The sequence below is a fragment of the Sander vitreus genome, chromosome 18 (genome assembly GCF_031162955.1).
Source record: "Sander vitreus isolate 19-12246 chromosome 18, sanVit1, whole genome shotgun sequence".
In the NCBI taxonomy this organism is placed as follows: Eukaryota; Metazoa; Chordata; class Actinopteri; order Perciformes; family Percidae; genus Sander; species Sander vitreus.
In genome coordinates, this window is record NC_135872.1 from 20,471,116 (window position 1) to 20,487,534 (window position 16,419).

At 42.2% G+C, this 16,419-nt stretch overlaps 1 protein-coding gene across 4 annotated transcripts in view; it reads right to left on the reverse strand.

Moving 5' to 3' along the window:
- ccdc85cb (coiled-coil domain containing 85C, b) overlaps nt 1-16,419 on the reverse strand; it is a 51,278-nt gene that overhangs the window by 15,968 nt on the left and 18,891 nt on the right. For all 4 annotated transcript variants that reach the window (XM_078275459.1, XM_078275458.1, XM_078275457.1 and 1 more), the window contains exon 2: nt 882-961. In XM_078275459.1, the coding sequence (XP_078131585.1) occupies nt 882-961 (80 nt within the window). The remainder of the gene's footprint in view (nt 1-881; nt 962-16,419) is intronic.

Below are 16,419 nucleotides of genomic sequence, written 5' to 3' on the forward strand. Positions count from 1 at the left end.
CACTTAAGAGCTAATCATGAGGTTCATTTAGGTTTGGTATCTGTGATTCCAGCCTACACTCTCTGCCTACATATGAATCTGCTGGGAGATAATTGGGGGAAGAGATATCACTTTTAAAAAAAAGAAGAAAAAGAAAAAAAGGAAAAAGAATAAAAGGCTTTGATTTAAACTGTGAAATTCCAACTCGACTGTCTGCAGCCTGACTTGCGTCCAAATGAACCGAGTCACGTCATAAAACACAAAAGATAACAAATGATATATGACATATGATATAATTAATGAGCCGTGTTCCACAATTTCGATCCCCCAAACGTGAATGTTTCGGCGAATAAATGTCACAATGTGTCCACTGCTGTGGTTGTGTGTATGTAACACACACACCTCTGCAGACTGACATGTGAACCTCTAGGGAACCCCCCCCCCTTCCCACTCCCACCTCCACTCACTCAGCCCTACATGCTCCAAATTTAGGAGACGTCAAAGCAGGGTCAACTTTGGGAGAAATGCTCTGTCTCTGTCACTGTCACTTAATGCCTCTTTCCCCTCCTTTTTCCCTCCTCTCATCACTCCTCCGCTCCCACAGTTTGCCTCGGGGGCTAACATCACTGCTTGCTACTGAAGCTTACTGACTCCCCATGAATTAAACATGGGTAAACAAACATGTTCTCCAACTAACAGACAGGCTGTTGTGAGAGGGTGGCTTTGCAGAGGCATCAGGCAACCACTTTATCCCATCACAGCTGCCGATCACATGTTTTGGGTGAGTTGGGAAGTTGCACAAGTTTTGCTGAGGGCACAAGTTCATATAGTGCTGTGCTGGGCTGATATATGCAGTAGTAGCATATACATGTACAGTACTATCTGGATGTGTGCACCATCACCTGTGAGAGAAGCTTGTTGTTATCGTCCTCCAGGATCCGCACTTTAGTCTCCAGCTGCCTGATGTAGTTGGAGGAGGAATCTAGAGCACAGACGGGGAAGAAAAGAGGGGAGAAGAAGTGATTAGCATTTCAAAGACCAAAAAAAGGAAAACAGGCAGGCACGACCACTGGAGCAAAAGGACCACATATAGAGTTTGAAAAGGCTGCCGTGCACTTTGAGAAACCCAAAAATGAATTCTCCAAATGAGGGGTTTCACATCATGGTTAAAGTCTAAAATGAAAATATGTGAAATATTGTGTCTTGTTATTGAAAGGTGGTCTTTAAAAAAAAAGAAGAAAAAAAAAAGAGACGCAGAGGTCTGATTTCGTGGTTTGTTGTCCAAACTGCTTGTTATGAATTAGCATAATTGACTATGTGTTCAATGTGTAGTCTAGTCAGCAGGTAAATGACAGGCACTAATTATAATTTAGGTAGTGCTGCAACTAACTATTACTTTTATCATTGATTTACCTGACTGTCAGATCATTTTAGTCTAAAATGTCAGAATAAGGTGAGCAAGACTAGGGGGCACAGCAGTGCTTTGAGCTAAATGCTAACATCATCATGCAACATGTTTCTATTTTTCTATTCTTTCTATTCCTTTTTTTAGCATAAAAAAATGTCGGAAAACAAGGACAAATGCCAATCATTATTTCCCAGAGCCAGTGGTACATCGTCATGTTGCATATTTTAAGCAACCAACAATCAAAAACCAAAAGATATTTAATGTACAAGCACACAAAGCAGAGAAAAGCTGCAAATCCTCCCATTCTCCCGTTAATTGTTAAGCCCCAACATCAAGCCTGTTAGCTTTTAGGAAAACTGTTAACTACTAATATTATCCTGCAAATCCATCCACCATGTGTAGTACCTTGTAAAAAGCCCTCATGTCCTATAAAAACTAGATGTAGCCCGATGTCAAGGGTCAAGCACTGAGCGTTCCCACCCAGATTAGCAGTGCTTGACCTAACTTTTGACCCGATTCTTGACTGGGGCTGTTCCCCAGTTGGGCACGCATTCTCCTGCGCCACCCATTCATCGCGAAACAAACACATCAATGCCATATTTGAGATTTGCTGCAAAACTGTCTCTATACTATACACCTGAAAAACAATGTAACTGTGGTCTAATTACTCCGCAGAGATTCCCTCAGCTGTTATTTCAGAGTTAACATGAATCAAGTCTACAGAGTTCAAATCGGGGACAGGAGCTGTGTGAAGCGCGGAGGTGCAGTTTGACTCGGTAGGTGGCACGGAGCCTGTTATCTAGAAAGACATGTTTAATTTACAGTGAGATCAAAGCTGCGGTACACACAGGAACCGCACTCCGGCAACTAGTCGGGGAGCACACCGCTGCGCACACAGCTTTATTTTACTTTGTTTCCTAAGTGGAAGTACAGACAGACACAGAGTGGAGATGGGGTGATGGGGAGGTATAACAAAGCCGATGGGGAGGTTGCTGATGAATATGCTGAGTTGACACGCACGCTCACACTCACACACACCTTGTTGCATCAGTGAGCTAACTCTGACCTTAGATTCTTTGTTTAACTCACACTAACAACTCTAACCAGCCTGTTGTTCATGTGACCTAGTTGATCCACACATTGCAACCAGGGGGCAGTATTCTTCAGAAATCCAAAATTGAAAACACACACTCAGCAACAGCCTGGATTCTGCACACACACACACACACACACACACACACACACACACACACACACACACACACACACACACACACACACACACACACACACACACACACACACAGCCTTAAAATAAAGCTCTTCTATTATACTACAAGTCTCGCTTTTAGATTAAGTTATAAAAATGTACAAATTCATGATGCCACAGTCTTCAATTTGAAAAAAATTAAAATATTATTTTCAATTTACTACCAAATCCATCTTGCAACATGTACAAATGGATCCTTTACCCAAGGCTTGAGAGTAAACGAGGGTGAATGACCCCAGCAGGGCCTGCAGACCTATCCATGTCCAGCCCCTTGACTCTACAGGAGGGCCAGTGCAGACAGTGCTGTCAGTTGGCTGGTTAGCCGACGGGTGGACAGCTAGAGGAGGAGGCTGCAGTGGCCAGAGCTGGTAATCCTCTCTTCCTGCCTTGTGACCCCTCTAATCTGGATTCATCTGCTGGCCTGACCTGCGGCCAGATCTCAAGCCGATTAGGATGAAGGTTCCTCAGCTTTCGGTCGCCACCAGCACACTCAAACAACAAAGAGAGAAGCCTCAGAAAGAAGGGGGGAGGACGGAAAATCTATGTTTTATTTCTCCTCAGTGGTGTGTAGATTTAGATTACTCGCAGAGATTGAGATCTCTCCATAAGTAATCCAATAAACCCATAAGTCATCCGAGTCTGTCAGGCTTATTTTTTCATTTTATATCTCCTTAGAATGAATTAAACAAAAATCAAGATAAGTAATCAAAGATAAATATTGATTTATAGCTCAGGCGCACTCTATTTGACTAGAGTGTGAGGACGTGTGAGGAATCCCACTGTCGCGAGCAGTCTACACATACCAAAGCACCATGTCTCCCTTCCTCTCCCCATCTATTAGCCTTTGATGTGTTATAGGGGGGTTACGTTGAATCTCAGAGTGCATCACACATGACATGATTAAGAGGTCGTGCGGATCTGCCGTGGGAACACACAACATGCACAGAAAGCCTGGACACCTCTCAGACACACACAGACACACGCTCCCTCAGAGAGTCATCCTGGTGGGAAAGGGGTCAGGCAATTAAACCATTCCCTGGCTCCCCTGCCACTCCTCCTCCATCCTTTTATCCCCTCCACCCCTTTACACACTCTCTCCACACTGCTCCTCCATGAGGCTGCAGGAGAAGCTACAGATCATACAGGGAATCGCACAACCCAGCCAAAATAATTACCCTGCAAAACTCTGCTCTGCATCTACTCTTTTGTACATAACAAGCACCCTGGGAGAGGCCAGTTATTACTTATGCATAACTTGAGTGCAATCTTCAGTGCTGATAAAGTAAGTGCAAGGCACTGCGAAGAAGAAAAGTAAAAGTGTCCAACTAAGCAGTAAACAATAGAGAGAGAGAGCGAGAGAGAGAGAGGGAGGAACCTTGTCCTTACAAAGCACAAGTAAGCTATTTTTTTTTTTACCTCTGCACAAGTGTTGTTTACCCAATGATTTGAGCAGATGTATCTTTATGTGAGAGTGTGCGTTTGTGTGTGCGCAGGACAAAAGGTGACGCAGACAGTGGCGCAAGTCCATCCCCCTCTCTGCACGTCACATTGTATCACATCAGGGCCGCTGTGACCCACTTCCAGCGGCCACTCCCTCCTTAACTCTGCTCCACTCCCAGTTTCCCTCTCTTTTGGTTTCATTACATCCCTCTGCTTGAACTTTTCTGTCCCTTGTATTTCTTATCTGCTCTTTAAAAAGTGTGCAGCTATCGCAGAAAACATTGGTCAACTAAGCTTTTTTTGGAGGAGGGGGTGTGAAGGTTATCACGATGATTCCCCCTGCTTCGTCAGACGACGTCAGTCAAAGTTCTACATTCCTGCATATCCCACACTTGTTATTTTCTTATTTACCTGATACATTAAACAGAAAGCGAAGCTCCCAATAACATTGCGCAATCCTCTAAAGCTCATGACCTCAACTGGTTCTTCTCTGTCCATCACAGCTCATATCGCCTCTGTACCGTGCTACAGTTACTATGGTAAGTTATATAACGTTACTTTAAAAGGTGCTGTAGGTAGGATTGTGAAGATCCAGGACTTTGAACTTGAAATTTGAACATCCACAACTTCTCAGTCCCTCCCCCCTTTCCGCTAAAGCCCAGAACGGTCTCCTAAGCCCCTCCCCCCACAAGGGAGAATGAATGCATGTGCATGAGCAGTGATTGACACGCAGTTAGACACCCCCCCGGCCCTGATTGGTGCACCTGAACAGCGTTTATTTTTAATTACCTCCTTCATGTAGTTCTACTGGAACATAGGGTCAGTTTCAGCTAATATGACAGAAAGTTAGTTTTATAAGGGTTACCTACTGCACCTTTAAGTATACGTTTATAGCTACTTAGAATGAAGCACAATTCTCCATCCAAAATGCAAATGAAAACAACTGCGGAACTAAATGTTGTCTCATTGATGTGTTGAAAACACCCACAGTATCTTTAAAGATCTCCATCATAAGCATTAAAAAGTTTATTCCTGCCCTCGGAAATAGTTCCCAACTCAGGGTCTGCTAGCTTTCTCCAGAGCATTCAACTGTATCACACAGTCTTCATCAGCAGTTGTCATGGATAGGAAATCCCATCTGTCATCTGTATGGTTGAAAGATAGGAAAAGCTAGTAAGTGGCGCTTGAGTTGTCAAATCTACATCATAGACTTCCAGAGTAGTGTGTTTTCAAGTGTAAGCTCCTTAACTACATGCATGCTGTACAGTTCTAGTGGTTTTTTTTCCTACCAATCCAGGCAGCCATTGGGTTCTTTTTATTTCCATATGATATGAACAGTAGCGGACTCTGATACTTGTTTAAGCTGTATAATCCAACATCAAGTCTAATTTTAGTCATATTATTGTTGCTTGGTAATGCGGTTTAACTCCAGATTCATTTGAAAATGTCTGCAATGAAATAATCCATACTGTAACAGTGACTTGATGTTCACTGTGATAGATTACACAACTCAACCAAGCGTCTGCCAATAGATTTACGGTACATTCAGAAACGTCTGGTGGTATTTTACATTATTCTTGTCAACAAATCCCATGAAGAGACCAAAACCAACAATGAATTGTGTAGCCAAAGTCCAATGTATCTTATTCGCCTATGCCATTGACCATGTTTTTAAAAAACTACTAAAATATACAGTAAATGAGCCACAAAGCTCCACTGTGTAACATGCTCCTTCATGACAATAAACATGGGCACTGTAGTTTATTTTGGGGGAGTCAATCCCACAGTCGTCCCTGCTGTTGTTAACACGCCACAGTGCATCCAATCTGCAGCTCAGAATAGTCCCCAACAAATGCACTTTACTCCAGTTAGAGTAACATTTGCTTGGAACTACAGTGCCCAGCTGTTTTAGAAAATGATTTCAAATGTTGTTTTGTGAGCCATGTTTAAAGATTAAGCTCTTCAGTAGGAACAAATGGGCTTGGGGCTGAGCGCTACAAACAGGCTGGGGGAGTCCACATCATCCAACAATGAATGGAATCCAGTGGCTGCCTGGAATGCTAAAAAAAACACATTCACATTTCTTAAATACAGCAACATGGTTTTCAAAGTGTTCTCTCTGTTTAGTGTATGTGATGTGTAAGAAATGGGCTAAAATGTGATTAACCACAGGTACGGTCCTTTAAGTGTGTGATTTTGGATAATACTGTATACTAAATGTTTTGGGTTATTTTCAACAGTTTATTGGAGGTCAATGCAGGCCACTCTTTTAGGAGCAAATTGAGAAGTAGAGGCAGGAAAAGCATTGAGTCAGGCATGATGTTAAAGGGGTGCTGCAAGAATTAGGATGGCTAGTGCTAAAATCAGACCACACGTGTACAAATGTAAACTGGGCATTTAGCCGATACTGACAGGAATGTTATAATTGGAGCAAAACCAGCCTTCACGCTGTTGACTCCAAGGCTTTGGTAAAATTGTATGGTTATAAAGAGGACCAGCGTTCCCTTATGTTTTCAAGTCAGATCTCATGGCCCATAGAAGCCTGCAGTGCATTGAAATCACTCTGCTTTTACACTGTGGTCAAAATTATTATGCAAATGATATTTTACACTGATTTTCCTAAAGAGTCGATGCAAATGATATATATATATATATGTGGTTATGTATATATATTATAATTTGCATTGACTATATAGGAAAATCAGTGTAAAATATCATTTGTATAATAATTTGGAACACAGTGTATTATTCCTGGCTCGGCTCTGGCTTTCATCTCCTATTCACAGCTGTATCGCAGTGTTTTAGCACAGAGACATGCATATTCTCTCAGCGATGTGTGAATGTGTGTGGAGAATGAATGAGTGCTCATGTGAAACATTTGTTAGATAGGGAATTCATGTGGGTTGCATGGGTGTCTAAGCTGACTCTGTGTGTGTGTGTGTGTGTGTGTGTGTGTGTGTGTGTGTGTGTGTGTGTGTGTGTGTGGGGAGAGCAAACGAGAGGGTTTGTGCTAGAAAGGGGATTTTTAAACCCATCTGTGATTATACTGTACATGTGTGTATGTGTGCTCAAGGCAGGAGGTTGGGTCAATTACCTCAAGATGTTGAAGAAAGAGCAGAAACAGTCTCATTCTCCTTTCTCTGCACCAACACCCAAGTCAAAGTACAGTGAATTCCCTGAAATCTGACCTCGCTGGCTACAGAAAGTCAAATTTATCATACAAAAACATCTCCATTAACCAGCAACTTCAAAAACCTCTCGAAAAATCAGATTTTGGACGGAGGCCCACTTTAAAACCTGAAAAAGGAGGAAAAAAAGAAAAGCAGAGCGGGAAAAGGGATGTGAGGAGAGAAAAAGAAACAGAGAGAGGCACCACTGCCTCTAGTCAGAACATTGGTGAGCAGGGTTTGAGGGAAAGGAAGAGTTACATTAGGCCAAAAACTAACAGTTGTTTCCATTATTGATTAACCTGTTGATTACTTTTATGATTGTTTAGTATATAAAATGTTTGGAAATTCTGATTGATGAATGACTTAAACGATTCACTGTCATAATTGTTGTAGATCAATTTTCAATCAATTGACCGTTCACTATAAGCCCATGCAGCTATCAGTTTGTGTTGCTACGTCTGTCAAGCTATCCATTCTGCACACATGCAGTTTACAATGACAAAAGTGGCAGATTTACTACTGAAACAATTCATAGTAACTTCTGAAACTATGGGTCTGTGACTTCACACAAAAATAAAAAATGCAGACCTCTCATTTTTAGCCAATGGCCATGCATTTCTAACCTGAAATGATAACCGTTAGCAGGTTTTATCAGCTGTAGCTAGCTAGCTAGCTAATTAATGCTAACTTTGTGAGTTGGTTGAAAACACCATCTCCAGCTGATTAATTTAAAAAAGAGAACTGTGTAAAACAGTACAACTGTTACAAGACACAAGATGAGGACTGCGTTTTGGAAATGTAACGCTGTCTTGGGTGAAAAGTTTGGCAGGATTGCTGGACTCTAAACTTTCCCCCAAAGAAGCAGGAGAGCGCTGCTAACATTTGCCTAAGCTTCAGTAGCATCTACCAACTCCCACACAGTTATTGTGTCAGTTCTGGCATTTTGTAACATAGCCTTTAACCCTACACAATAGTGCAGTCAGCTAATGATATGCTCCTTGGCTTTGGATGTAACGCCAGGTTAATACTGTAGGTGGTAAGCTAATTAGCCGGGCATGCTAACGTTTACGCCTTGTGTTAGAGCAGATAAACAGCTGTTTAAACCCTTCCTTACAAATTTGCATTCGTATTTTTGGCTTTGGCAAGCCGATGAAAAGAGACGCCACCCTACCAAGGCTTAAGATACCAAGTAGCTCTATGCGCACTGCTTTGGCATGTGGAGGAATCCAAACGCTTGACAGGCCTTCCATGCCTATTGACGGTTTCTAAGCTATAGCATGATTGGGTTTGGGTAGAGGTTTAGCAAACGGTCAGTTGAATAATTGTTTTACTATCAGAGTAGGCTGCACATGCCAACACACTCCACAGAGCTGAGGAACAATGCCTATATGTACGTGTAGGCCGCACTTACACACTTATACCTGCAACCCTTCTTGCGTGTCTGTATGTGTGTATGTGTGTGTATGCATGCATGTGCTATGCCAGCTTCAGTGTCTATTTGTGTGTGTTTTCCTCCTTTGCTTGGCTTCCCATGCGCTCGGTCATAGCCAGGGCAATCCGACCAGAGGATCAGAGACGAACAAGTTAAGTGGGCACCCATGCTGCATTAATGAGGGGGATGGCAGAACCTGGCAACCCAAGCACGTAAACCACGGGCCTCTGGAAGGGCTTCAAAGGCTCGACTGGCTCATCAGCTAGCGGGGAGCTAACCCCATCTGACAAGACATGGCACCCGCTCTAAGGGAGAGAGAGAGAGAGAGCGCCTCACGTCCCCACGCACTCTCTGGTGTGTGTGTGTGTGTGTGTGTGTGTGTGTGTGTGTGTGTACACTCCAAAAAAAGCAAGACATGTTTTTTTTCATGTGCATATGAATGTTTCTAAGTGTGTGTGTGTGTGTGTGTCTCTGAGTGTGATAACAGCACAGTATTACTTAATGCTTGAAGAGAGACAACCCATGTTGAGTGACTAGTGTGAAAGTTGAAAGTGCCATATGGATTACACTTAAAAGGACGACTTGTGTGCATCAACAACTCTTAAACATTGACCAGGTGAAATCAGCTTTTTAATCATTTGCCACTTGTCAACAGCATCGCCAAGCTGGGCTTACTAACAAGCGGGGACAGCTCAGTCTGGATTTAACTCAGCACTGAATGCATTTTCCCACTGATGTGAAGTAACAGAGCATATGAGAAATCATCTGTGTCAAATACTAAACTGCCAGAAGAGATTTTGCCTTGAGGAGATTTTAGAGACTTAAATATTTAGTACACTTTTGTGCACCATGCCATCATAGTTTTTTTGAAGCCCTGCAGTTGAAACAAGACTGCCGATTGGCTGTGAGGGGGACCTTGGACCTTGACCACAAGCTGTGTGTTCACAGTTAAAGAGTAATGCTTTGGTTGTGACCAGTGTTTGTAACCTCCTCTCTTTCGGTCTACTTCGAAAACACCTTCTGAATTAGCAACTTAACAAAAGATTTCACTTTCAGGACTTGGATTCATTTTAAATCGAGCTGAAGCAATTAGTCGATAAACAATTGACATTCAACCAACAGAGGATTAATTGTCAATCGACTGAAAATTAATTAGGAACAATTTTGATAATCCAAAATTCATTTTTCAAGCAGAAATGGCAAATATGTTGCACTTGTCTTTAATTTGTACAATAGTAGATTGAGTTTTGTAACCTGAATACATCAACGTGTGTTCTGGGACATTTTTTAGGGAAATCTGGGAAAGGGGCATTTTTAGCAGATTAACAATTTCTGGCACAACTTCACCTACTTCCTACTAAGTACTTCCAAGGTGCATGGAGAAAGAAAATAGTCTGAAGAGGTCAAAACTCTGGCAACACTTGTAGTATAAGGAAGAACTTTATTAATAAATAATGAAAATAACCTCTAGTTGCAGCCCTTATCTAAAGCCAAAGTCAGACTGTGAAAATTGGTACCTAACACAGGTAAAGTTACTAAGCTCCTTTCCTTTTGATCCCCTGAGAAAGTTCCTGCATTGGAAATGGCAGCTTCCCAATCAGACTGCAAAAGAACTTGGACGGGGTGTCAAACACAGATTTGACAGATCCTTTACCAGTTATACTGCCAATTGGAAACATTCTCCATTTGTCCAGAAGAGATCAGCGTAAACACATTACAGAATTTGTTTCCTGCCCCCTGCCTCCGGGCTGAACCTCATTTCCTCTCATATTTCCCCGACACAAATCAATCTATCTGGATAAAAGTTGATGAAGAATCACTGTTGACTTAATCCAATTACACAACACGGTATGTATGTAATTACACCCACTGTAGTCATTTAAAGTTGTTTAGAGGCCAGCTGGGGCACTTTAGTGTACCAAAGGTTGTTAATGTCTATTGAGCGGAAACTGAAGACCAGTGTACATCTCTCATGTCTAGCTATTGATCGATCTGTCAGCATCCTTAGTGGGAGAGGAAAAAAGAAGAGAACTAGTTTATTTATAGGAATCCCAGCAGACAGTAACACAGACGTGTGTTACTGTGCTGTCACACATCCTGTCCGGCAAAGTGATGTCGTCGCTCCCCTCTCCTCCCCCCACCCACCCTGTCTCCTCCGCTCGTCGTCACCAACCTTGCAGGGTCAGCTGGACGCCTTCACGCGCCTGCAGCTGTGTGTCTGTGGATGTGTAATGTTACGTATGCGTCTGTGATAAAAAACACACTTCATTATGTGAACATTATGTGTAGGGGGGGATAATTGAACGTTTGGAGTGTGACAATGCTAACCTTGTGAAAAACCTTGTAAAAAAAGTTTAAAAAACAAAATAATATATGCATTGCCTGGACATAACAGAATCAAACAGCAGTGCCACAGTTTATTTGTTTCGATGATCAGGCCACTTGTAAGGCTAGTGCCCTCTGCCCTTAATCTTTTCATTAGGCTAGAAGAATAGCAATCTGGCAGCCAGTTGGGTTTAATCCCTGAAATCAAAGCTGTGGGCTTATATTTGGTCCACACCCTTAATTACTGTCCATGTGTGCGTGCGCAGTGACTATTTACTGTGAAACACAGCAGAAAAGATTAGTGACATTCAGAGACAGATTGGCTGTAGGGCTGGACGATATGGAGAAAATCAAATATCACAAAGTTTTTTGACCAAATACCTCAATATCGATACCGCAACGATATTGTAGTGTTGACTATTGTTGCTTTCACAAAATATTTACACAATGAGATTTTTGATAAATAATCATCAGTAATGTGGATATAATGACTAAGTGGGTAAAGGGAAATAATAGAACAGTTACAACAGTCTGGTGTGTTCAGAAAATGACATCACTTTACTGTAATGCAGCCTTTAAAACCAGGAAAAGACAACACTTCTAAGACGATATCTAGTCTCATATCACGATATCAATATAATATTGATATATTGCCCAGCCCTAATTGGCTATGGACTATCGTTTGTCTATGGGAAACCAGTCGTATATGTTATGTTATGTTGCAGATGATCTCTCTTAACCATCTTTCAACTGTGTTTGGCATGTGAATAAAGTCTGGATCTGAAGTACTGACAATGCTTTACAGAGGCTGAGTTCTGGGTAAAAACTGCCAATATACTAAATTGGAGTCCATGAAAGCCATCTGGTACGGGTTCTGTACAGCATTTTCTTATTCCAAGTCGACCTCAAAAGCTTTTCGCTACGTCACCCTCAGTGACACTCATGGCACTTGACACTGAGAGTCAAGGGTCATAGTTCCTGACTGATTTAGGGATGGGACACTTCATTCCTCCGGCTCAGTCAACCAGGTAGGATTTTCTGCTTGCGTAGAAGAACATGGTGGCAAATCACTTCGGAATTACTATGCTACAGCGCTTATCCTTTATTTGTTTTGTGAACACACAAAACTGCACAATCCTTTTTGTTTAAATTACAGCATCACACAGCTATTTAGCCGGGATGATTTGTCGTGGTGATTGCATGTCTTTCGCTAGCAGGGATTATGAATATTTACTTGCTGGTTAAATTGGAGTTAAATCATTGCCCTTTTCAACAAGAAACGTTTGGAAAATGTCAACGAAAACAGCAATTTCACTTAACACGTACACACATATGTTGCCTGTAAACGTCTGGATGTCATCAGCATGATACCCCCACAGTGCCCATGAAAGGGGCTTTGCGGAAGAGGCTTAAAAGATGGCTGGCTTTACCTTGCACAACCCAGAACCCACCGCAGCGTGTAAACAAACACCGGAGGGCATTGTGGGTAGGGAACGTCCTCCCGAAGCCCATGGCCCTCTTTAACCTCATTCCTCTCCCCGTTACCACGGTTGCACCACCACGAACCCCATGGCAACCCTCATTTGCATAAATCTGCATAGCTCCCCCGTTCCTTTAAAAGCCCGTCTGACTGAGTGCTGAGCTGGCGAAGCTTGTGCTTATGTAAGCAGAGTCTAACAGCTAGATGTTAAACACAAAGAATGTTCCTTCAATAAGTATAACCCTGAAACCCCTTTATTATCGGCCTCTGAAAATCCCATCTGCCACGCGGGTTCTGATGCATTCTGCAAACCGGGGCTTCTTCCAGTCCAGTGAAAATAACCTTTTTCTTTCCAGTGACATCATCTCGTGGTTTCATTACTGTTTACATGAATAACAACCGCCTCCGATTTCATTCTAATGCAAAACCGAGAGAAGGGGAGAGCAGGCAAGATTCAACTCGTGGCTATACCCTTTAATCCAAGTGTTGACAACATCTATCTTGCTTTGATGTTTTTGGTTGACTATATGTCTAAAATAAACCAACATGCACGCAATCCCAAACATGACTCTGTAAAAAGAATAACCCCCTAATAGGGCTGGGTACTGAAACCCGGTTCCACTATGGAACCGGTTCCTACGCAACCGGTAGGAATCGGACCGGATTAGAACACATATTTTGGTTCCTCATTTCGGTTCCACTTAATGTGTCGACTGAAATATTTTTTCCTCTGTCGCTCCGAAACGGACGTAAAAGTATCACACTCTCTCTTTCTTATTATATATTTAAGTACTTTAAAACGTTAATATATTGTTAAATTTAAATAATGTTCAAAATAATCTATAAAAGAGCCTTTCTTTGATGTCATTTTTCAGTTTTTCAAGAATCGGTTTAGCAATCGGAATCGTTTTAAAAGTACCGGTTCGGCATCGGAATCGTAAAAATCCAAAGGATACCCAACCCTACCCTCTAATGGAATGTAAACTAAATAGGTATAATTGCATTTCCTGTGGAATTACTGGAGAGATTTCTAACAGCAGGAGGACAAAGCTCTCAAATGAAACGATCCGGAGAAACAAAAACTGATCTATTCACCGGTGTCATCTGGAGCTTTACCGACTATTAACCGAGCACTGATGGATAAAAGGGGATCTCCGAAAGGGCTATTAGCAGAGTAATTGCCACAAAGAGAAAGAGAGCTTACGTAAGAGCTGTCCACATGGACAGTTATTTCATCCCAACCGCTGATAAAATCGGATTGATGTTGGACTGGAGTTCCATAGTCTTTGACTCGCTCCGACAGCAGCGTTTTGAGATGTGGTCAAACTGAGCGAGGGAGACAGCGCTTATACTCTGCAGTCGTCGGCAAAGTGGCCATTAGAAAGGAAACGGGAGAATGAGAGCGAGACGTACATACAGTAGATACTGTGCAGACAAGACACAAACAAGCATAATAACCAAGGGAATTCTATTACATCCCATGATGAATGGTTAGCGCTGGCTCAGGGCTAGTCTGCGCAGCTTCACCCTGGCCTCCACTACAGAAGACAACAACGATAGCCAGGCCTCATTATAAATGTCATTACATTTATCGCACAAAAGTTATTTTTACAACTCGAAAAGTGAATGTATCTGGTTTCGAGGCGCAGACATCCTTATGCTCTTCTGCAGGGTACAACGGTCTGAAACATGGTGCTAACACACACACACACACATCCACAGAAGCTGGCTATTTTTAACCCCCCCAAACTTAAAATGTTCTTGTAAGAAGCAGCAAAATAACGTTTTAATCTTCTAAGTGTACACACACACACGCATACACACACACACACACACAGAAAAAGCACATGTACATCTGGGTATGTTTGTGCGCGTAAAGGATGGAGTCAGAGGTGTGAAACATCACAGAGATCAAGAGGGTGTAAATGCCAGCGACCTTTTTAGAGGTAAACTTTACGAGCCCTGACAAGCAGCCATTAGGCTACACACTGCTGGTTATATTTGTGGCTTTGCCGGGCCGAGAGACAGGCTGCACCCCAAACATGTTTTCTTAACACGTCTTCCGTTTGATAGGAGCTGCCAAGCATTCTCGAGGTGTCTGATCTTGTCTAAACTTTAAACTGACCTGGAGCATAGCGCGCCCTTCAACATGGTCCGTTTGTCTGTTCACAGCTCTGTATGCATAACACCTTCACTTTAATACCTCATCTGAGCGATAAAAGGATTACTTGATTCATCAATTGACAGAAAAATAAATCAAATGAATGTGATAATCAGTGTTCATCTGGAAACGGTGTTTCCACCCGCCTCTTTTTATGCACATTGTCAATTTGGCATAAAAAAAACCCACCAGAAATTCAAAGAAAGTCGGAATATTGCAAAAATGTTTTTACGCTTCGCCGGAGGTGGAAACGTTGGTGTAGAAATAAAAATTAAATGGAAACCGTTTTTAGCAAATATAGCGCATATATATATATACATGAAGCGTATGACTTAAACCTCTAGCCTAGAAATCTAGATGCACCTTAGCGGCAGCAAATGTCAGTCTAGCAACTCTCCGTTGGCTTGCGAGCTGGAAAAACCAAATTCTGGTCAGGCCAATCACATTGTGTATAAAGTTGGTGGGCGGGATTAACATGAGGACGGCAGAGTTGCGACGGTTCCGCGTGAATTCCCTGCTACTTGAAAACAAAGACGATGGCTGCTGCTGCTGGCGAACAGCGGTCTTTCGAATCGGCTTTGGAAGACTTGGAGTTCAGCTTTTCTTTGAGAAAAGAACAAAGAACGGCACTGAAGTCATTCTTAAAAAAGGAAGATGTGTTCGGAGTTTTGCCGTCCAGATACAGCAAAAGTTTAATCTATCAACTAGTGTTGCTCTGGTTGGTTATGAGTGCAGAGGGAATTTGAAAGACAGCCGTTTATCCCGCCCCTAGGATTGAGCCCTGCCAATGGTTGAGTTCCCAGACCCAACATCTTGATGTGGGTCTGGCTTGTCAGGCTATTAAACCTCAATAAAGAGACAGAAATAGTGTCAGACGGAAACATTGGATCTGCATTTGGATGGAAACTGACTTGGAACTTGGATGACTATTGTATACTGAATCCTTTTTGGGTTGTTTTTTTAACAGTTGTTCAAAGAAAATAAGAAACTTAAAAGAAGACGCCTTAGGCCCATGCATACTACATGTTAATATACAATAAGCATGTAGTATGCAACTATGGAAAAAACAGCTTGGGATGCAGAGCCTGAGGTGGATTTAGGAAGTTCAAACAGTTAAAAGGCATGCATGAAGAAAAATGGACTCAATGCTAACCCCCCTACACACCCACACTGTGTACTGGCAGAACGTGTGACAGCTCTACAAAGTATACAATCAATAAAACAACTCAACCTAGCACAGCTCCAATTGTGTGATAGTGATTAATCACAGTAAACATGTAATTGCAGCGAATGAATGGCTTCATCTAGCAGTATTGTAACAATTCTTTTTCCACCCTTGGGGCAATAATGACATTTACAACTGCTGTTCCTGTCAAACCAGTTACATTTAAAATGTAGGGCATTACATTTGATCAGATGATGGAGTGGATTATGGCACTATATATATATATATATATATATATATATATAGTGCATAGGGAGGGTTTTAAATGTCATTATAATATACACTGCTGTATATCATAAGGCTCCCGATTCCATAACTGTCCTAGCAGCACTAAAGCACTCCATCCTTTTAATAGGCCTAAAGCCCACCTCTGACTTTATATCCATTAGGTTTATTAGTGTAGCTTGTACAGGACACACACACACAATAAATAGCCCAAATGAGATGTGGGTGTGCGTCTATGAATGCGTGGACATTGTGCTGTGTTGTCCACACACCCACCCACACCCACACCCACACACACCCACAC